Raw genomic sequence first — 21662 nt, forward strand, 5'->3', positions numbered from 1 at the left:
TTTTATTACTGAGATGTCGTGCGGTACAATGGAATGAGTGCGGATTGGATGGGAGTTTGAATCTCAGCTCCAAGCTCTATTAACTACGAGACTCTGCGTGACTAACTTAAGTCTTTCTCAGCCTCCATTTCACTACCTTTAAAGGAGACAGGGGGAGGAGAAAATAAGCATTTGTTAAATGTTAAGTCATAGCGTCCTCCCAGGAGTGGAATTGCTGGATCTCATGGTAGTTCTTGATTCCCCTGGAGAAGGAAATGCCAATCCACTCCAGTGGTCTTGCCTGGAGACTCCCGGGGACAGAGGAGCCCAGCAGGCTACGGTCGGTGGGGTCACAGAGAGTCGGACGTGACTGCACACATCAACGATACTTCTACTTTTAATGTTTGAGGCCCCTCCGTGCCGTTTTGCACCGCTCTACATTCCCACCCACGGCGCACGAGAGCTCCCTCTCCTCCACACGGTCACCATCATTTGTCACGTCTCGTCTTGGTGATAAAAGCCATTCTGATGGGTGTGAGTTAACACCTCACAGTGGGTTTGAGTTCCATTTGGAAAGAGAGATCTGGAGCCGCGTGTTCGTGGCAGCATGACTCACGACAGCCAAGAGACGGAAACAATCTCAGTGTCTGTACACAGATGCATGGATGAAGAAGACGCGGTAGATACATGCCACGGAATATTACTCAGCCATAAAAAGGAAATCCTGCCATTTTTCCACCGTGGAAATGGACCTGGAGGGTATTATTAACTGAAGTAAGTTAGACAGACAGACAAACACTGTATGATCTCATTTATACGTGGAATCTAAAAACGCTAATTAAAAAAAAAAAGACTGAAATGGTGGTTATCAAGGGTTCTGTGCCTACTGAGTGCCTCAGTCACGTCTGACTCTTTGTGACTCCACGGACTGTAGCCCCACCAGACTCCTCTGTCCATGGGCTTCTCCAGGCAAGAACACTAGAATGGCATGCCATTCCCTTCTCCAGGAGATCTTACCAACAGAGATAAAACCCAAGTTTCCTGCATCCCAGGCAGATTCTTTATGGTCTGAGCCATCAGAGAATCCCTGTGAAGTCTGATACTCAGCTGCAACAATGTGATTCAAGTGCTATAAATCACACACGGGTTTGACTTACAGTGAAAAAGGCAGGATTTTTTTTTTTTTTTTCAAACCAAACTGCAAAGGTGACTTGGACAGCTGGGTGTGAAGCCACGCTATGTGAGTGAGGAGAAGGAAATTTTAAAATACTTTTGTAATTTTTGTAATTTTGTAAATTTTGTAAACAATGAAGGAACACTTTGAACAAGCTGCAAAGGTGACTTAGTAAAGACACCACAGGCCACCAGATGAGAGGCTGGCAAACCCGGCCCCCCCAGCCTCCGTTTATAAATAAAACTTTATTTCAACACAGCCACACCCCTTCATTTTACACACTGCCTGAGGCTGGTTTTGCACACTGCACAGGGAATGCCAAAATTACTGGCCATCTGGCCCTCTGCAGAAGAAAATACAGTGCTGTATCATATACCTCCAGCTTGTTTTAAAGCAGTAGAAGGTGAAAGATCTCAGCACAAGAAAAACATTTTGTAACTGTGTAAGGGGATGGATGCTACCAAGATGTACTAGAATCTTTTTTGTTTCTCTGTTTTGCTTTATATACACATGTAGAATGACGTACGTTGTAAACCAGAAACAAAGATAATTTTGTGGTCACTTACATCTCAGCAAAACATAAAAATTTTTAAAGAAAGATTGCCACTGGGGGCTAGATGAAACCAGAGAAGCTATAGCTTTTCCCATGACCAAAGAAACAAACCAGAGTCAGACTTTTATCTTAAAAGATACAAAGTTTTATTAAACAAACCTGGAATCAATGGTATCATTCCATAAATTAGACAGCAGTAAAATCTTCCCAGGGTGTGTGTGTGTCTGTATATATGTATACACACACATACATACACAAATCACAGTGATTTTTCATTGTGCAAGGAATGGAGAGGTGTAGAAACAGGCTTTTTTATTTTTCTTTCTTTTTTAAACCACGAGAAGCTGAGACGATCAGGGCTGGGCTCCCAGTATGACTCGAGCAGGAAGGTGGCACACCAGCCCTGGATGCTTCATCCCTTGAGAAAGAAGGAATTTCCGACCGCCCTGTAGAGCCGGAGAAAGCATCTCAGGGAGCCAGGAAAGGCGGCTGGTGAGCAGAAATGCTTCTGATCCCAGTTGCACAACACCACACGTGCCGTGAGTTTTATTTAAATAACACAGGAGTCCACCATGGAACAGCAAAGAGAATATCAACACAGAAGGTCTCCAGACACAATAACTTAGAGGGAACGGTTCCAGAATATTTCCTTTTTGATTATCAAGGATTGCGTGTGGTGGTGACCACACGGGGTCAGCAGGAACAAGCTCGGTATGAAAACATGATGCTTGGTGGAAGCATCGGCCCACCACTCGACCTCCACCAAGACACAGACACACACACACACACAGACTCAAATATATTAATTAAGACAATCGTACACGTGCTTTTTCTCTTTGTTCTTGGTGAGTCAGCAATGCCCACGCGAGTTAAACCGATTAGTCAGAAACAGATAAGAAAGGGTACAGCGTACAAGATGTTTCAGGAGGTTTAGAACACACGCCAGGCAGATGGACCACTGGAAAAAAAAAGAACACGGGCACCTCACTTCAAATCTCCACTGGGAGCGATCAAGAGACTTGCACGATGCTGTCAATTTGTGATGCAAAATCAGAGGACTGAGGACAAAGAGAAAAATTTCCAATCTTTCCAGCACCTGAAGCTACAGCGAGGATTCTGTTGTTACGACGGGGAGTGAGTGCAGTCTGCAGGGTTCACCCAGGTGGGGTGGCCCTCGGTGCCTGCAGAGCAGGGCGTCGGGGTCCTGCATGAACAGGATGGAGCCAAATCTCACAGCTAACAGTGGTTTCCCATCGAGAGGCAACGTGGGTCGTAGGCAGAAACGGCGAACGCAAGTCGAATGACTCAACTGCGTGGGGCTGCCGGTGACTCGGATGGGTGGCAGGCCGGTCCTCAAATGCAGATGCAGAGAAGGAAACCAAACGTCGCCGGAGATGGTGAAAAACAGGTGATGTCAGACCTGCCCGAGGAGCAAGAATGGGAGGAGTTTTAAAGTATCATGATGGTGTGACGTGCGTGCCGGTTATCGGGGTTTTTTCCTTTGCGTATTTTGACAAATCGACAGCAGAAATCATGGGTTTTTTTTTTTTTCTTCCCATTGCTGGCCAATGATACAGGTCTGCTGAGCAGGATATCCCAACGGCCACGACCATAAACAATATGCCGTTATGACCGGCTAGCATTTTATCTCCTTGAGAGTTTTACAGATGGCTCTCAAACCAGGCTGGCTTTATTCTTCCCTGAGGAAAACAAGACCCACCCCGATCCACCTCTTGAAATCAATGCATTTCCTAAAGACTTTACAAGATATTTTTGGGGGGAGGGTGGGTGGAATAAGGACCATTTTTAAAGTCTTTACTGAATTTGTGACATTGCTTCTGTTTCATATTTTTGGCTTTCTGACAGTAAGGTTTGTGGCATCTCAGCTCCGCCAACCAGGGGTTAAACTCACATCACCTCCCCACCAACTCTTGAAGGTGAAGTCTTAACCACTAGGCCACCAGGGCGGGGGGTGGTGGGGGAGTCCCGAGACTTTTTAGAGTATTGTCACTTAAGGAGATATTGCCGACTTGTCAAACGGCAGCAAACAAAAAACAGATCTCTCCTTTTCCGGTTCGGAATGTTGTCACGGCGGCCGTGAACTGTCTTCTAGACCTTGCACACTCTGAGTACTTTGGATCCGAGACTCGAACAACACAGAATGCCTCCAGGCAGTGAACGCTTTTCTGGTTGCGTGCGGTGAGCCATCCATGTGTGCAAGACTCATTTTGATCGCGCCCAGCACTGCATGACGTCAGACCATTTAATCTACGGCCCAGCCACCAGCACATAATGCGTTCAATAACTAAATGGGTGGCAGGGGTGTGAAACGTGAGGTAAAGCCCGCCTGGCAGTGTTGGAATTCCTCTTCCTTCACAATGTGCTTTGCATGGCTGATGGTCAACGACCATGCTTTTATAAAGAAGCGAGCCATCTGTGGTATTTGAACCTTTGTTTTCCCTGCATACGTCTTCAAAATTAAGGCAACACATGTGCGTCCTTGTGCTGTTTTCATCTCATAAATTACTAGAGAGGAAGAACGAAGCCAAAAAAATATGCATCAGGATCAACATGTGTATTTACAATTTTTTGTATTGTGTTCAAGAAAGGTGTTTCATTTATTTCGTGTTTTCTCAAGCATAAGGCTCCAAAGAATACTCATTTATTTTTATAGTCAGAGGACACAGGACTGAATGCGTTTCCCCGTGGAGGCTGTATCTCTGCGCAGGTTCGCGCTGCTCATTTAACCTTCTAACATTCAGTGATGTAACAGTTCAGAAACGGCATGATAAAACTTTAGTCCCAGTTGGCTCACCGTTTAATCCAAAGAGCATGTGGTGATTGAAAAGTTACAGACTCAAAATAACAGTTCTCTGGGAACGTTTATCCAAGTGCACCCTTTGAAAGTAAATTTTTAATGAGCTGCCCATTGTAAGGTCCGTTTTAGTTAATCCTGGACTCACTCTCACCTACGGAATGGACCGCTCTTTGAAGATGAGGTCATTTATGAGAAGGGGGTGATTTAGTGCCTTCAGCTCGAAGCTTTTATAGGTGTCATTTTTCTTCACATCTCCTTCAAGCACACACAGCCCTTGTCTTCTGATCCAGGAGTTGCTGTTGTTGTTCAGCTGCTCAGTTGTGTCTTTCTGTGACCCACAGACTGCAGCACGCCAGGCCTCCCTGTCCATCACCAACTCTCAGAGCTTGCTCAAACTCATATCCATTGAGTCGGTGATGCCATCCAACCATTTCATCCTCTGTCGTCCCCTTCTCCTCCCGCCTTCAATCTTTCCCAGCATCAGGGTCTTTTCCAATGAGTCCGCTCTTCACATCAGGTGGCCAAAGGATTGGAGCTTCACCTTCAGCATCAGTCCTTCCAATGAACACCTAGGAAATCCTTTAGATTGGACTGGTTGGATCTCCTTTCGAATGGACTGGTTGGATCTCCTTGCAGTCCAAGGGACTCTCAAGAGTCTTCTCCAACACCACAGTTCAAAAGTAACCATTCTTCAGGGTGCAAATGGTCAAATGTGATAAATACATGTATGTCCTTTGACATTTGTGCTACGTTTAAAAAAAAAAACAAAAACGGATACTTTTCCCAAACATCAGCTCTCCACACCCCTAGATGTGCCTGCAGAAGCAGGGGAAGCAAAAGCTGGGAAAGACACACTTTTCTGGCCCAGCACAGGAAGGAAACAGTGTCGGCAGCAAAGAACTCACCAGGTGACCCAAGAATACCTGAGTTGCAGAGACCTGAGAAGAGTTGAAAGCTGAGGGCGCACCCAAGCCTTTCTAGCAACATATCCCGAGGACACACTGCCTGGAGCCCTGAGGTCCAAGGAGCTGAACCTTTCTGGGCTGGAAAAGGGACGATGAAGGGCTTGGGGGGAGGGAGGGGCCTGGGAGGTCTACTGACTGATCCCCTGCAGCCACTGAAGGCTCTAGAACCGACTGCTTAAATGCACAGACCTGCGCCGGGCAAGGGCATGGTTGGACCCTACGACTGGATTTTACACAACGGGTTTGAGCCACTCTTGCCTTTCCAGCTGAGTCCCGTTTAGCTTTTTTCCCACAGCAAAGGTTAGAATCAGAAAGCAGAAGGGAAAGAGGGTAAAGAAGGCAGTGAAGGAGGATGCCCAGCACCTCTGACCACGTCCTGCTTCTGGGAAGATGCAAACTTCAACAGCAACACTTGCGCACGGCCACACGCTCGACACCTGGCTTTCGTGATCGACAGGGTTCACGGTCCTCACCCAACCCTCGGACCCAAAGGGAAAGCAAAGCTCAGCCCAGGCTTGTCCGGCACAGGCCCGGCAGGTCTGTGAAACCAGAAGCATAGCGAACACTGCTGAAGAGAAATAAAACCAAGCAGAAACAAGGAGGGTTCAAACGGTTCCATCGTGCCCCTTCCGTTCCTTGCTTTTCCCAAAACCAAAGGGGAAAAGAAAATCATGTGCGTTAAGTTCCTCGAGCCAATGCTGAAAAAAGACTCTTCTGTATTGGGAGATGCAATTTTGGTCTAGGGATTGAACCTGGAATATGAATAGCTAGCCATCTCCCTACAGAGTCTGAAATTTTTTTTAATGCCACAGACAAAATACCTTGAGAAAAGCATTTGCGGTGAGCGGCTAGTCTTGGACTAAAATTCAAACTCACATCTCCTTCCTTTGCCTTCTGGTTTCAAGACCTCAGGCTACCAGACACAAAGCATTAAAAATCCTGCATACAGACTGTCGTAGGATATACCCATAAAATGCATAGAAGATGATAAAAAATGCATATATCATAACTTTTAAAATGTTGTCCAGCAAGAGAACAGATTCATAAAAAAAAAAAGAAAAGAAAAATCTGAAACATAAATATAATCTCTGGAAAGTAGGAACATGTACATCACAATTTCTGTGCTCCAAGCATACCGCCTTTTTTTTATACACAGACACGAGCAAACGTACAGACACACACACCATTTGTGGTTATATCTGAACAAGTTGAGATTAAACTTAAAAAGTCAAGTCTATGAGGGAAAAAAAAAAAAAAAACACGAAACCCAAGATATTCCAGTAGGAACACACAAGGCTAGAAAGAAGAAAACCTGCAACCAAACGAATGTTCAAAGTGTCCTACTGTGCAGCCGATTTCCAGTAGATTAAATAATTCCAGGGCCACGAAGGTCAACAGCTCTGCAGTCTCTTTACACACATCCAGGTGTATACACACGCAGAAGCATCCTTACTCCAAGAAGAAGACAGTTGCCTCCTCGGGTCGGCGTGGGGGCCACTGTGTATCCCAGGCAGGCTCAGATCACCCTGTGTCTGGCTTGAAATAAAACAGAGGATTCGGTTACTTTTCTAAATGTTTATTCTTTTTTATCTTTTGCTTGCGCTGTGTGGCACACGAGATCTTAGTTCCCCAAGTAAGGATTGAACCTGCGTCATTGGAAGCATGGACTCTTACCCACGGGACTGCAGGGAAGTCTGGGTTTTGTTAAGTTTTCAAAACACCTGGGCACCATTTGTCATCTTAACAGTAACAAAAACAACCGCAGCAAAAAAGAAGCCAAAGATTCCTTTCACACCCTTATTGCAAAGACCCACAAGCCTGAATTCTGTGGAGCGAGAATGCCGCATAAAGTACATTGAAAGATTCATTTAAAAGGTGGTGGGTTCTCCATGTTCCATAGAACTAGCCCAACCTCGTCCACAATTTGAAAAGAGACTCAGCCCAGAAGCAAGAGTGGGTCCCCGTTTCCTGGTACTCTGCCATAGGACCTCACCATCAGACAAAACATTTTACGATGAAGAAAAAACTGCAGGGTCCAGACCCGCAATCTAACTCTGCTTCTGTTTTGGAAAACAGTTCAATCCACAAGGACCCACCGTACAGCACAGGGAACCCTGCTCTCTACTCTCTTATAGCCGATATGGGAAAAGAATTTGAAAAAGAAGAAATACACGTATATGAAAAAATATATATACATATAAGAAACTTAAAAATAAACAGAATTCAACTGATACACGGCTTGCCGGGTGACTCAGATGGTAAGGAACCCGCCTGCCAATGCAGGAGACCCAGGTTCCATTCCCTGGGTTGGGAAGGTTCCCCTGGCGAAGGGCATGGCAACCCACTCCAGTATTCTCGCCTGGAGAATCCCATGCACAGAGGAGCCTGGAGGGCTACAGTCCACGGGGTCACACAGAGTCAGACACGACGCAGCGACTAACACTTTCACTTTCGTATACTTTCAAGTGATATCACGAATGCATGAAATAAAGGGTGCCTTGATATGTCAAAAATCAATACATAAAATAAAGATATACCTTCCAGGCGGGGAGTCCCGAGCTCAGAAATTCTTGAAGACATCCAGCTCTTTCTGTGACACCGGCGGGGCAGAAGTCCAGTCGTTCTCAGGATAGGCTTCAAAGTTGGAGGTATCGTCCTCACTGCACAGCTTGGGGATAATTGGGGGCTGAGGAATCAGCAGAGATACAGCGCCGTGGTTACAGAGGAACAGTGTTCACCAGTAATCTTACCTTCAGCCACGCTTCAGCTTTCCCGCAATTTGCAGATACTGTGTTTTTTTAATAAATCAAAGCTTTGCAGAAACCTTGCCAGTCTGCACCAGGAAGTTGTTACATTCAGGCAAGCCCAGTTTTATCACACTTTTAACACTGTATTTGTTCTCTTTTTTTTTTTTAATCAAAGCTTTGCAGAAACCTTGGATGGAGCAAGTCTGTATCAGGAAGTTATTACATTCAGGTACGCCTAGTTTTGTTACACTATTCAGATAACTATGTTTTGTTTTGGTTTGTTTATAAATCAAAGCTTTGCAGAAACGTTGCAGGCAGCAAGTCTGCACCAGGAAATTGTTACATTCAGGCACGCCTAGTTTTATTGCAGTTTATAGCTCAGTTGGTAAAGAATCCGCCTGCAATCCAGTTCCATTCCTGGGTTGGGAAGAACCCGTGGAGAAAGCATAGGTTATCCACTCTAGTGTTCTTGGGATTCCCTGGTGGCTCACACTGTAAAGAATCTGCCTGCAATGCAGGAGACCTGGGTTCCATCCCTAGGTTGGGAAGATCCCCTGGAGGACAGCATGGCAACTCACCCCAGTATTCTCGCCTGGAGAATCCCCATGGACAGAGGAGCCTGGTGGGCTGCATCCATGGGACTGCAAAGAGTCGGACACGACGACTCAGTGACTTAAGCGCACACACCGTACATACCCTTTTTTTGTTGTTTTTTATGTAATCAAAGTTTTGCAGAAACCCTGCACGGAGCAAGTCTGACCCAGGAAGTCGTTCCATTTAGGCATGCCTCAACCAGTCCATTCTGAAGGAGATCAGCCCTGGGATTTCTTTGGAAGGAATGATGCTGAAGCGGAAACTCCAGTACTTTGGCCACCTCATGCAAAGAGTTGACTCATTGGAAAAGACCCTGAAGCTGGGAGGGATTGGGGGCAGGAGGAGAAGGGGATGACAGAGGATGAGATGGCTGGATGGTCACATCACATCGATGGATGTGAGTCTGAGTGAACTCCAGGAGTTGGTGATGGACAGGGAGGCCTGGCATGCTGCGATTCGTGGGGTCGCGAAGAGTCAGACACGACTGAGCGACTGAACTGAACTGAACATTTAATTACACTTTGTACATACGGTGTTTTTTGCAAGCTGAAGCTTTGCAGAAACTATACATCGAGCAAATCTATCTGCATCCTGCCTCCAACGACACCGCCACACTTCTTGCTCTGTGTCACCTTCTGATAATTCTCACATTTCAAACTTTATGATTATACTTGTTGGGTTGATCTGGGACCACTGATCTTTGATGTAACCACTGACATTGGTATGTTTTGTTTTGTAATTTTTCAATTAAGGTATAGATGTTCTTGAAGACTCTTTGCCACACCATGGACTGCAGCATGCCAGGCTCCTCTGTCCATGGGATTCTCCAGGCGAGAACACTGGAGTGGTTAACCAGTCCCTTCTCCAGGGGAATCTTCCTGACCCAGGGATCGAACCGGGGTGCCTGTATCGCAGGTCTCTTTACCAACTGAGCCACCGGGGAAGCCCAACTCTTCAGCTCAGGTCTTCCCTCTCAACACTGTGAACTTCACTTATTCACGATCTGAATCACTTCATTAGGTACTCATCCTAAGGAACCAAGCCACAGACTCAGAGCCCGCGTCTGTGTCTGAATCACTTCATTAGGTACTCATCCTAAGGAACCGAGCCACAGACTCAGAGCCCGCGTCTGTGTACAGGAGAGCTTGAGGCTGCCCCGGGTGCGAGCCGCCAGACTGGACGAACGGCCGTACCTTCAGCTTCCTTTCGGGGACCGCGCCCCAGTCCACGACCCGGAACCATCGGTGCTGTTTGACGTCCTCGGCTCCGTTCTGCAAAAAGGAACAGCCGTCGTCAGCGCAGAGAAGGCCGGCAGGACAGGAAAGTGCGTAGCCCAGAAAAGCTCTGGATGATTCCACACAGAGAGAAACAGTGATTCGCTCTGACTCGAGCCTTTGTCCCCGGACAAACCACCAAGGAAGGCATGTGAGCATCATTATATGCTTTTGCTCATTATAGGAAGAAATGCAGTCGTGGTGTTCAGGCTTCCCTGGTGGCTCAGGGGTAAAAGAACCTGCCTGCCCAGGCAGGACACGTGGGTTCCATCCCTGGGTCGGGGAAGATCCCCTGCAGGAGGGCATGGCAACCCACTCCAGTGTTCCTGCCTGGAGAATCCCATGGACAGAGGAGCCTGGTGGCCTATACTCCATGGGGTTGCAGAGGGTCGGACACGACTCAGTGACCTAATAGCAACAATATGCTGTTCACGCGTATCCTGCTCTGGACCACAAAGACCAAAGGGTGATTATGGTTCAGGCCCTCCCCACATAAAGCGGTATTTTCACCTTGCCAATTTCCTGCAGCTGAAGCTTTGCTCATTGTGTGTGTGTGTGAGTGTGTTAGTCGCTCAGTCATGCCCAACTCTTTGCGACCCTATGCACTGTAGCCCTGCCAGGCTCTTCTGTCCATGGGGATTGTCCAGGCAAGAATACTGGAGTGGGTTGCCATTTCCTTCTCCAGGGGGTCTGCCCAACCTAGGGATAGAACCCGGATCTCCTGCATTGCAGGCAGGAAGCTTTACCACCTGAGCTACTCTTACAAACATATAAAAGGAGGTTCACAAAATGATGTCATTTGCTCACTTTGGGCCAGAGATTAAGTCATGTGACTACGATGCAAATCGAGGATGTCACACTTGAGACGTGGGTTTTGCTTTTTTTTAAAGACTTTGCAGCGAGTGGGATTTTTAATTCCCCAAGCCGGGGTAAGAACCGCATCGCCTGCAGTGGAAGCCTGGCCTCTTAAGCACTGGACCGCCAGGGAAGTCGGAAACTTCAGAGAACTGGTAGCTACAGGTTACTGGTTCTTTTGGAAGGAACGAACCTGTTCTTTAAAACTATGGTGATGAGTTCATCATTTTGCAAACATATCGCAAGCCACCCAACTGTCGGATTCAAAGGAGTAAACTGCATGGCGTGTGAATGACGAGAGGGAGGTTCAGGGGGAGGGGACATGGGTATCCCTATGGTGGATTCGGGCTGATTCGTGGCAGAAACCAACATAATATCGTAAAGCAATTATCTATCAATGAAAATTTTTAAAAATATTCAGAAACAAAAAAAAATATGTAAGTAAATAAAGAAAGCGACGATTAGTTAACTTATAGATCGCTGCTGAGTCACTGACTTCTTTGGAGAGACGAGGAGACTCGATTCTGGGTGAATCAAATCTGAAGTTTGGCCAATGAAACGGTAAGACTGTTCTGCCATTGTTGACACGTCTGAAGTCAGATGAGAGGTATTTAAAGTGAGTACCACTTAATACGTGCTGAGACACTCAGTCGTGCCCGACTCTTTGCAACCCCTGTGGACTGTAGCCCTCCAGGCTCCTCTGTCCAGGGGGATTCTCCAGGCAAGAACACTGGAGTGGGTTGCCTTTCCCTTCTCCAGGGGATCTTCCCAACCCAGCGACTGAACTGAGGTCTCCCACATTGCAGGCGGATTCTTTACCAGCTGAGCCACCAGGGAAGCCCAAGAACACTGGAGCGGGTTGCCATGCCCTCCTGCCGGGGATCTTCCCGACCCAGGGATCGAACTCCAGTCTCTTATGTCCCCTGCACTGGCGGGCGGGCTTTTTACCACGAACCTCACGTGGGAAGCTGCTACCGTTCCACACACAGGGATACAAACACTCACCTTCATATTTCCCAGTCTCCTTGTTCTGTCGGTAACAAGCAGTTTCCTGATGAGGTCTCTGTTTGGGCCGGGGGTGGGGCAAGGAGACAGAAACCAGACATGTTGATATGGACCCACGCAAACACCGCAGGTCAACAGCAATAAAACCCACACCACGCGACAAGGACACCCGCCCCGTGGTTCAGTCTTCACGATGGCTAAGCGTCTTCTAGCCTTTCTCACCACTTTTGAGTGCTAAGTCACTCCAGTCCTGTCTGACTCTCTTCGACCCCATGGACTGCAGCCCGCCGGGCTCCTCCGTCCATAGGATTCTCCAGGCAAGAATACTGGAGTGGGTTGCCCTCCTCCGGGGGAATCTTCCCCAACCCAAAGATGGAACCTGCGTGTCTTATGTCTCCTGAATTGGCAGGCAGGTTCTTCACAACTAGCTTCACCTGGGAAGGCCCTTTCTCACCATTATCTGTTTCTAAATAACCTAAACAATTTACGCGATGCAGAGTTGCAACCCAGCTAAGGCGCAGAGGTTGGTCAGATCATCGTAGAGATGAACAGCCTTTGAACATGAGCAGGAGAAACCCTGTCTGCCCTGGGGATGTCTGACCTTCATTTCAAATACACCAGCCAGGCCAACCCCAGCCAACTACACTACGTGTGATTCTATCAAAATCAGTCATCACGCTTTGCCCGGTGGGTCTGCTTATCTGTGGGATTCTTGTCTGGACTCCTTACCTTCCCAGAAGCAAGGCAAGTATTTTTGTGTGTGCTGGGTCACTGAGATTTCCCTTCTAAATAGCAGACGGTATCAGAATACTGACTCACTGGACATCAACCCTGAATATTCATCAGAAGGACGGATGCTGAAGCTCCAAGACTTTGACCACCTGATGCAAAGAACTGACTCATTAGAAAAGACCCCGATGCTGGGAAAGATTGAAGGTGGGAGGAGAAGGGGACGACAGAGGATGAGATGGTTGGATGGCATCACTGACTCGACGCACGTGAGTTTAAGTAAGCTCTGGGAGATGGTGATGGACAGGGAAGCCTGGCATGTTGCAGTCCATGGGGTCGCAAAGAGTCAGACATGACTGAGTGACTGAACAACAATAAAAAAATCACAACACAGAAAGATAGAGAAGCCTGCATTCACACAGCAGAGGAGGACTCGACACAATTGTGTCAAAGCGTGTTTCAAGAAATCATTTCCTTTTATTTCCCACTTAAAAATTTTATTTAAGTAACATAATCGCTCACAGTACTTACACATTATACAAGGGCTTCCCCAGTGGCTCAGCAGTATAAAATCTGCTTGCCAACGCAGGAGATGCAGGAGACCCTGGTTTGATCCCTGGGTTGGGAAGACCCCCTGGAGGAGGGCATGGCAACCCACTCCAGTATTCTCGCCTGGAGAATCCCACGGACAGAGGAGCCTGGCGGGCTACAGTCCATGGGGTCGCCGAGAGTCAGACACAATTGCAGCGACTTAGCATGCAAAGTCATCGATGCCCACACCACCCACCAAACTAGCTGGGAAGAACAAGGGCCTTCTTCTCGAATAACAAAGCTGCTTCCTTATTCAATATGATCACAAACAGCCTTTATTCACTGATGATAAATACACCACTATCTCAAAAGATGTAAAATACGGCTGCAAGTCACAAAGAGGTGAAGTGTCATCCCAGCAGAGTCATGAAAAGCTTTCCCCTTTTTGAGGGGGCAAGATGACCCAGCCAAAGAGCATCAGCTCAGCTCAGAGGAACAAACCAGGATGGGACCCAGCTGGGCAGGACGCCTGCACTTGGGGGTTTGCCACGGGCTTTAGAAATAAACACCTCCGATGACCAGAGAAGACAGCTGACTTACTTGACACTGAACTCCAGGTGTCTGGGGAAGTCTATCTTGCCAGCAAGAATCTTCTGATAGATGCCAAAGGCGTTGTCATCGAAAAACGGAGGAAACCTGTTAGAAAGATAAACACGTCTATTTTTAGTGGCCAGTGTGGGGGGAAAAAAAAAAACCACCCCCAGGCTTTATAAGGATGGCTTCCTTCCGCCTGCCATGGGCAGAAGAGAATTTTATTTTGCGGAGTGCGCTTTCTCCTCTCACCCTGGAGTCACGGATGACTCAGGACCAGCTATGCAAGCACGGTTCCAAGAAGCCAAGCATCAAGCACTTTGTCCCCACTACAGAGGACGGGCAAGTCTAGAAAAGGCCATGACCACGAGGCTACGTGACTAGCTAGACAACACACAGCCACTTGTGTGTTGTCTAGTCTCTGAGTCGTGTCCGAGTCTTTGTGACCCCATGGACTGTAGCCCCACCAGGCTCCTCTGTCCCATGGGATCCTCCAAGGCCCGAATACCGGAGTGGGTTGCCATTTCCTCCTCCAGGGGAATCTTTCCAAACCCCGGGATCCAACCTGCGTCTCCTATCTTGGCTGGCAAGTTCTTTACCCCTGAGAGCACCTGAGAAGCCCATTATGGTCTCAGAACTACAACTAACCTGGCCAGCTGAACTTCTAGAGTAACCAGCTTCCTTGGATCGCGAATCTGCCGCGGCCAAGAGACGCCCAGCCATCGGCGAGTGTGAACGCCTTGGAGTGAATAAACCCCCGAGTCGGCCCTCCGCCCCTGAGCCAGAAGCCAGTTCCAACAGCAGCCGGGGGTTCGTATCCCTGCTTTGGGCGGTGGCTGTGAATGAGGTTACGCGCGGGACGGTTTCCATTCAGAAACGGGCCCGGGAGAAAACGCGTCATACATTCCTCCACGGGCTCCCGGAGAACACGGCATACGGAGCCCCGAGGAAGCTGGCGTGAGACGCCGCCGTCACGGGAAAGGTATGCCAGCAGTGGCTTTAACGAGCGGAAAAAAGTCATCACGAGGCAGCGCTCACAGACGGAGCCCGAGAGAAAAACCAGACGGAACGCGCATCCGAGACGTCGGAGTGCGGAAAGCGGCCAAAGACGGCGCCCGGATCTCACGTCTGTGTTAGCCGCTCAGTCGTGTCCGACTCTTTGCCACCCCATGGACTATATATACAGTCCGCTATATATACAGTCCACGGGATTCCCCAGGCCAAGAATACTGGCGTGGGTAGCCTTTCCCTTCTCTAGGGGAATCTTCCCAACCCAGGCATCAAACCCAGGTCTCCCTCATTGCAGGCGGATTCTTTACCAACTGACCAATAGGGAAGCCCGCCCAGATTTGAAAGTTATCTTCAAGTGTCTATCTTTAATTCAATGGAAACCTTCGAATAATTTATTTATTGGCCGCATGGAACAGGATATGGGGTATTCCTTCCCTGACCAGGGACAGAAGGCACATTGCTCTCAGTGGAAGCTCAGAGTCTTAACCACTGGACTTCCAGGGAAGCCTCCCTCCTTCTAAGCCTTTTTTTTTTTTCTTTATTTGACTAATTTAACTGAAGGATGACCAACCTAGACAGCATGTTAAAAAGCAGAGGCATTACTTTGCCAACAAAGGTCCATCTAGTCAAGGCTATGGTTTTTCCAGTAGTCATGTATGGATGTGAGAGTTGGACTATAAAGAAAGCTGAGCGCTGATGCTTTTGAACTGTGGGGTTGGAGAAGACTCTTGAGAGTCCCTTGGATTGCAAGGAGATCCAGCCAGTCCATTCTAAAGGAGATCAGCCCTGAATAATTGGAAGGACTGATGCTGAAGCTGAAAGTCCAATCCTTTGGCCACCTGATGCGAAGAACTGACTCACTGGAACAGACCCTGATGCTGGGAAAGATTGAGGGCAGGAGGAGAAGGGGACGACAGAGGATGAGATGGTTGGATGGCATCACCGACTTGATGGGCATGAGTTTGAGCAAGCTCCAGGAGTCGGTGATGGACAGGGAAGCCTGGTGTGCTGCACCATGGGGTCACAAAGTGTCGGATACCACTGGGCATCTGAACTGGAGGATAATTACTTGACAATATGGCAACGGTCTTAATAAAACAGGTAGTGAGTGCCGTTCATGCACGTGGGCACGACTTGCACCTTGACATCAGCCGTGGTGAGCTGTAGACAGAAGGGATCACCTGTACTGCCCCACGAAGGCCAGCTCAAGAATGTCATCTTAGAAAATGCATGGCCGGGAACTTTTATGGCGGTCCAGTGGTTGAGAATCTGCCTTACAACACGGACGGCGCCAGTTCCATCTCTGGTCGAGGAACTAAGACCCTGGAGCAAGTGAGCCCGATGTGCTGGATCCACGGAGTCCAAGCTACATAACCAGACTGTCTTCAGGCCGCCGTGAAAGAGCTGGCAGGCTACAACCGACAACCAACCCCCAACTCAGCCAAAGAAGTGTTCTTTTTAAAAAATGCACATCAGGGCCTCCCCCGGTGGGTCAGTGGTAGACAATCCGCCTGCCAATGCAGGAGACACGGGTTCAGTCCCTGACCCGGGAAGATCCCACATGCCTCAGAGTATCTAACCCGTGCCCACCCGCCACAAAATACATATATATGCCAATTTTGCAATTTTTTCCCCCCCATCACCTATCCGTGATCTTTTTTTTATAGACATCTTTGACCTACCTCAATGTTCCTGGTGGCTAAGAAGGTAAAGAATCCGCCTGTCAATGCAGAAGACCCGGGTTTGAACCCTGGGTCAGGAAGATCCCCTGCAGAAGGGCATGGCAACCCACTCCAGAATTCTTGCCTGGAGAATCCTGTGGACAGAGGAGCCTTGCAGGCTGCGGTCCACGGGGTCGCAGAGTCAGACACGACTGAAGGTATACTTAGCAAACAGATAGCACACATCCTATTACGATACTCCCAGGATCAGTTCAGTTCAGTTGCTCAGTCGTGTCTGACCACTGGGATACAGTGTATTAAAATAATAGACTTCTAATAATCATCTTTACATAATAACTGCAATAATCATTCTAATATATCCTATATTATATTCTAATTCTACTCTCTTGTATTTTAATAATTTCTATTGTAGTATATTTGAATACACTATAGAATATGTAGGTTCCCACAGTAAAAGAACATAGCTGCTCAGTCGTGTCCTACGCTTTCTGACCCGGTGGACTGCAACCTGCCAGGCTGCTCTGTCCATGGGATCCTCCAGGCAAGAACACTGGAGTGGGTCGGCATGCCATCCTCCAGGGGATCTTCCCGACCCAGGGATCCAACCCAGGTCTCCTGCATTGCAAGCGGATTCTTTACTGTCTGAGCCACCAGGGAAGCCCCATATGTCCTAATAATATGCCATTATCTTCCAACAACATATCTTCCAATCGTATACTATATTGCAGCGTTATCTCTGCTACATTATTCCATATTCTTATATTCCGTGAAATTACATTTTTTCCCCCCGTAATAATACAGACAAAAAAAAAACCAGAAGACACAGGAAGTCCATTCTAGCAAAACGTCTTACGGGCAGCGGGATTCAATTCTCGGGCAATGCTACCCTCTGCTGCTCAGAAACGCTCAGGGAGGAACACAGCCACCCGTGGCTGGGACATGTTTGGAGCACTGATCAAACACAGGCGCAGAAACATGCACACTTCTTGCATTTCTTTTTACATCTTGCATTTCTGATACCGTAGGGAATGCATTTCAGTCTTGTGTTTCTGACCGGGAGTTCCTGGGCTGGGGTGCACGGGAAGGGATTTTTTTTTTTTTTTTTTTTTTGGTCTATGGGATTGACTACAGAGGGCAAAGAGACAGAGAGAACAGAAGAAGGGCAAGGGGACAGGGGAGGGGCAGGTGGGGGTGGGGAGGAGTCCTGGGCGGACACCGCCACCCCTCCCCTGCCTGCCGGCCAAGCACAGCACCCAACAGAAGAGCCCTGTGAGCACAGGACGGCCAGGAAGCAGCGGGTCCACGGACGGCTTCGGGGAGGACGCTTGCTGTCTGCCCAGTGTGGGGAAACCTGGTGTGCGTGCGTGCTCAGTCATATCCGACTCTTCTGCGACCCTGTGGACTGTAGCCCGCCAGGCTCCCCTGTCCGTGGGATTCTCCAGGCGAGGACACTGGAGTGGGCTGCCATTCCCCTTCTTCAGGGGAATCTTCCCGACCCAGGGACCGAACCCGCCTCTTTCTGCTCCTGCATTGCAGACAGATTCTTTACCGCCGCACGGAATTCCTAGTAACACCTCACGAAAATGCCAGACTTGAGTAGTTAATCATGCTGATACAGGGTGCATCTCTCTGGAATCTGGACCGGGGAGGTAAATGGAATTCCAAACATTCCCAGGCACGTCTGGGGTTTTCAGGAAAGAACGCAGTCTTTCATTTCTGTAGCGCTGTTCCTTCCAAATGTCCGAAAGAGCATTTCTTTATCCAACATGCCCGCTACCCAGCTCGGGGTTCCCTGGTGGCTCAGATGGCAAAGAATTTGCCTGCAATGCAGGAGACTGGGTTCCACCCCTGGGTCGGGAAAATCCCCTAGGGGAGGGCATGGCAACCCACTCCAGTATTCTTGTCTGGGACAACTCCACGGACACAGAAGCCCGGTAGGCTACAGTCCACGGGGTCGCAAAGAGTTGGACACAACTCAGTCACTAACATATACACCCAGTTCTGGGAATCAGTCCGGAGTGATCGGTGTGTGATGAATCGTATATTCTTGGCAGACAGGGACACTCAGAGACAAAAGATCTCAAGAGACACACCCTGCTGGTCCTCCAAGCTCCTGCTGTTTCTTCTTTTGAAAGCAAGCCAAATGGTCAGTTCATACCATCATCACCCACAGTGGGAAACTTTCGAAGACTCCACTCCAAGTATGTCCATCCCCTGACAATCCCTGCACCAAATCCTGGGGGCTGCGCACCCTGGGGAACTGTTGGAGACCCCACTCCAAGCATGTCCATCCCGACCCCCCGCACCAAACCCTGGGGGCTGCGCACCCTGGGAACTGTGGGAGACCCCACTCCAAGCGTGTGCATCCCTGACCCCCTGCACCAAATCCTAGGGGCTGAGCACCCCAGAGCAAGCGAACAGGACAGGGAGCTGCAGGCATCTTCCTCACAGAAGCGGTACTCACCCTGAGAGCATCTCGAATATCAGGATGCCAAGTGCCCACCAGTCCACCGCTCGGCCGTGGCCCTTGCTCTGAATGACCTCAGGGGCCAGGTACTCGGGGGTCCCGCAGAGGGTCCACGTCCTGTGGGAAGAAAAGAAGGAGGTGGGGTCCACAGAACTCAGCTGTCATTGGCCGATGCATGCACCTCAGGAGCGGGGAGGCTACATCACTGAATTAATCTACGTGGAGCCTTAGACCCCAACCCCATAGATAAACACGGCGATGCTGTCCTCTGTGATGCTGCTCCTTTTATAGACACTTTTTTTTCAATTTAAGGTTTTTAACTTTTACTCCGTATTAGCATATAGCCGACGAACGATGTTATGATGGTTTCAGGAGGACACCGAAGGACTCAGCCACGCATACACATGTACCCATTCTCCCTAACCCTAAGCCTCCACCCAGGCTGCCACGCGACACTGAGCAGAGGTCCCTGTGCTGTCCAGCAGGTCCTTGCTGGTTCTCCATGTTAAACACAGCAGTGTGTCCATGTCCAGCCCAAACTCCCAAACTATCCCTTCCCCCATCCTTCCCCCTGGGAACCATAAGCTTATTACAGAGTACTGAGCAGAGTTCCCTGTGCTGGACAGCAGGTCCTTGTCTTTATCCTACCCCATACATAAAGACAATAACCTTGTCTCCCCTGAGTTTCTTCCTTTTATGATCATGACGAAATGATGAAAGTCACTCAGTCACGTCCAATTCTTTGCAACCCCATGGACTGTGGCCCACCAGGCTCCTCTGGGATTCTCCAAGTAAGGATTCTTGGAGTAATTCTTCTCCAAGGAAGATTCTCTAAGTAAGAATACCAGAGCAGGTTGCCATTTCCTCCTCCAGGGGATCTTCCTGACCCAGGGATCGAACCTGAGTCTCCTGCATGGCAGCTAGATTCTTTACAGTCTGAGCCACCAGGGAAGCCCTGCTGCCTTTTATAAACACTAATTAAGCAAAACAGACTCGAAGTAACAGTCCCGTTATCATGGCCGTATGTTGTTCTTGGTGTTTCTCTTCGCTGCTCAGAAGCAAAACCCCCACAGTCCTGTTTTCCAATAAAACATTATGAAAACAGATTCAAGCCACTGACTCGTGAAGCCCGCTGTACCTGGGAGCGACTATCAGGAACCCATATGTCTGCTTTATAAATAAATGAACTGGTTCTCTTCTCCCAGAGGAAAAGCAAAACATCAGTGAAACATCTTTTCTGCCGTCTCTGCAAAAGGTCTGAAGTGTGTGCTGAGCTTTTGTGGGTTCACTGACACGTTAGTGTCAGCAGCGGCATTTAGACTCTTGAGGTTGAGGGGCTCTGGGATGTCTGGGGTAGAAACAGGGCTGAGAACTTTGGAACGGATTTTCTCCCCCAGATGAGCTGAGACCTGCAAAAAGTTAGCTTTTGGCCCCACCTAGAGGACAGCCAGGAAAAGACCCTGATGCTGGGAAAGACAATGCGGGAGAAGGGGGCGACAGAGGATGAGATGCTTGGATGGCATCACCGACTCGATGGCCATGACTTTGAGCAAGCTCTGGGGGTTGGTGATGGACAGGGAGGCCTGGCGTGCTGCAGTCCATGGGGTCGCAAAGAGTCGAACGTGACTGAGCGAGTGAACGACAACACAGCACATCAGGCTGAAAGCCGGAGATCCAACCAGCAAAGACGGACCCAGCAGAGAAACTGTCTCCCCTTAAGTCTGCTGCAGCAGCAGGCAATTTAAAAAAAAAACCACTATCACCACCTCATTGCTTTGGCTCACGAAATTCTTTAGTTCTGCTGGCCGATCCCGTCAGAGCTGGGTTTCCAGCCTGGGGGCACATCCAAGGTTGCCTGAATACGGCTGGAAGCCTGGGCCTCAGCTGTGAGGTCCAGACCAGCTGGAGGCGGTAGCAGGTAACTATACCCTTTGCCAGGGGTGGTTTCTCCGCTTACGCGTGGAAAGTTGAGTCTGTCTGGCTGCAACCTCAGGTGAGGGGCCCACACATCAAAGGCTGTATGACTTAGCAGTTTTCCAAGAAGACTCAGGTAGCCTGACACCTTTTTCTTTTTTTAGCTCTACCAGTTTATTGCTACCAACCCATCTCCCTCCAACCTCAGGCACGCGTGCTCAGTCAATGTAACCCCACGGACTGCAGGCCACCAGGCTCCTCTGTCCATGGGCCTTTCCAGGCAAGAACACTGGAGTGGGTTGCCATGTCCTTCTCCATATCTTTTTGAAGCAAAAGCTTTTTCCAAAAAGACTCCACGCTTCTTGGGAGCTAGAGAGGCATGAATTGCTAGAAAGAGCTTCAGAATAGAGCAAACCTTCTTAAAACTTTACATCTCAAAGCGGAATTGCAGTTCTGTGAAATGTTGCAACAGAATTTCCATAAGCCCCAGAAATGTCAGTCCTCACTTAATATCCCCAAAGAAAACTGAAAGCTGGGAGCTGAACAGACTTGTGTACACCCCCGTTCGTAGCAGACAGTTACTGAAAAGCGGGAACAGTTGTCTTCTTCTTTTAAGAGAATTCTCTTTATACTTAAAAAATTTTCCTAATCCTCTTGGGCACAGAGACGTACACTGTTAGAAACAAGCTTCTGATTGCAGGAAATATGGAAAGACACAGACAGACAGCTATCAATGCTGGTGGGAAAGTGCTGGTCCTGGCTGTGAATCATCA

General features: G+C 48.6%; 1 protein-coding gene across 10 annotated transcripts in view; it reads right to left on the reverse strand.

Moving 5' to 3' along the window:
• Positions 1-1828: 1828 nt before the first annotated feature.
• PRKX (protein kinase cAMP-dependent X-linked catalytic subunit) overlaps positions 1829-21662 on the reverse strand; it is a 63021-nt gene continuing 43187 nt past the window's right edge. For 6 of the 10 annotated variants that reach the window (XM_086386177.1, XM_086386175.1, XM_086386170.1 and 3 more), the window contains exons 4-9: positions 18973-19092; positions 13825-13920; positions 11965-12022; positions 10024-10101; positions 8027-8175; positions 1829-7025 (exon numbers count right to left, since the gene is read on the reverse strand). In XM_086386177.1, coding sequence (XP_086242303.1) covers positions 8050-8175; positions 10024-10101; positions 11965-12022; positions 13825-13920; positions 18973-19092 — 478 coding nt within the window. In that variant the 3' untranslated portion in view covers positions 1829-7025; positions 8027-8049. The remainder of the gene's footprint in view (positions 7026-8026; positions 8176-10023; positions 10102-11964; positions 12023-13824; positions 13921-18972; positions 19093-21662) is intronic. The other 4 variants (XM_086386176.1, XM_086386171.1, XM_086386173.1 and 1 more) reach the window with 2 other exon arrangements.

The sequence above is a fragment of the Bos grunniens genome, chromosome X, assembly GCF_055505025.1.
Source record: "Bos grunniens cultivar Pamir isolate PY7600 chromosome X, Bosgru_T2T1.0, whole genome shotgun sequence".
In the NCBI taxonomy this organism is placed as follows: Eukaryota; Metazoa; Chordata; class Mammalia; order Artiodactyla; family Bovidae; genus Bos; species Bos grunniens.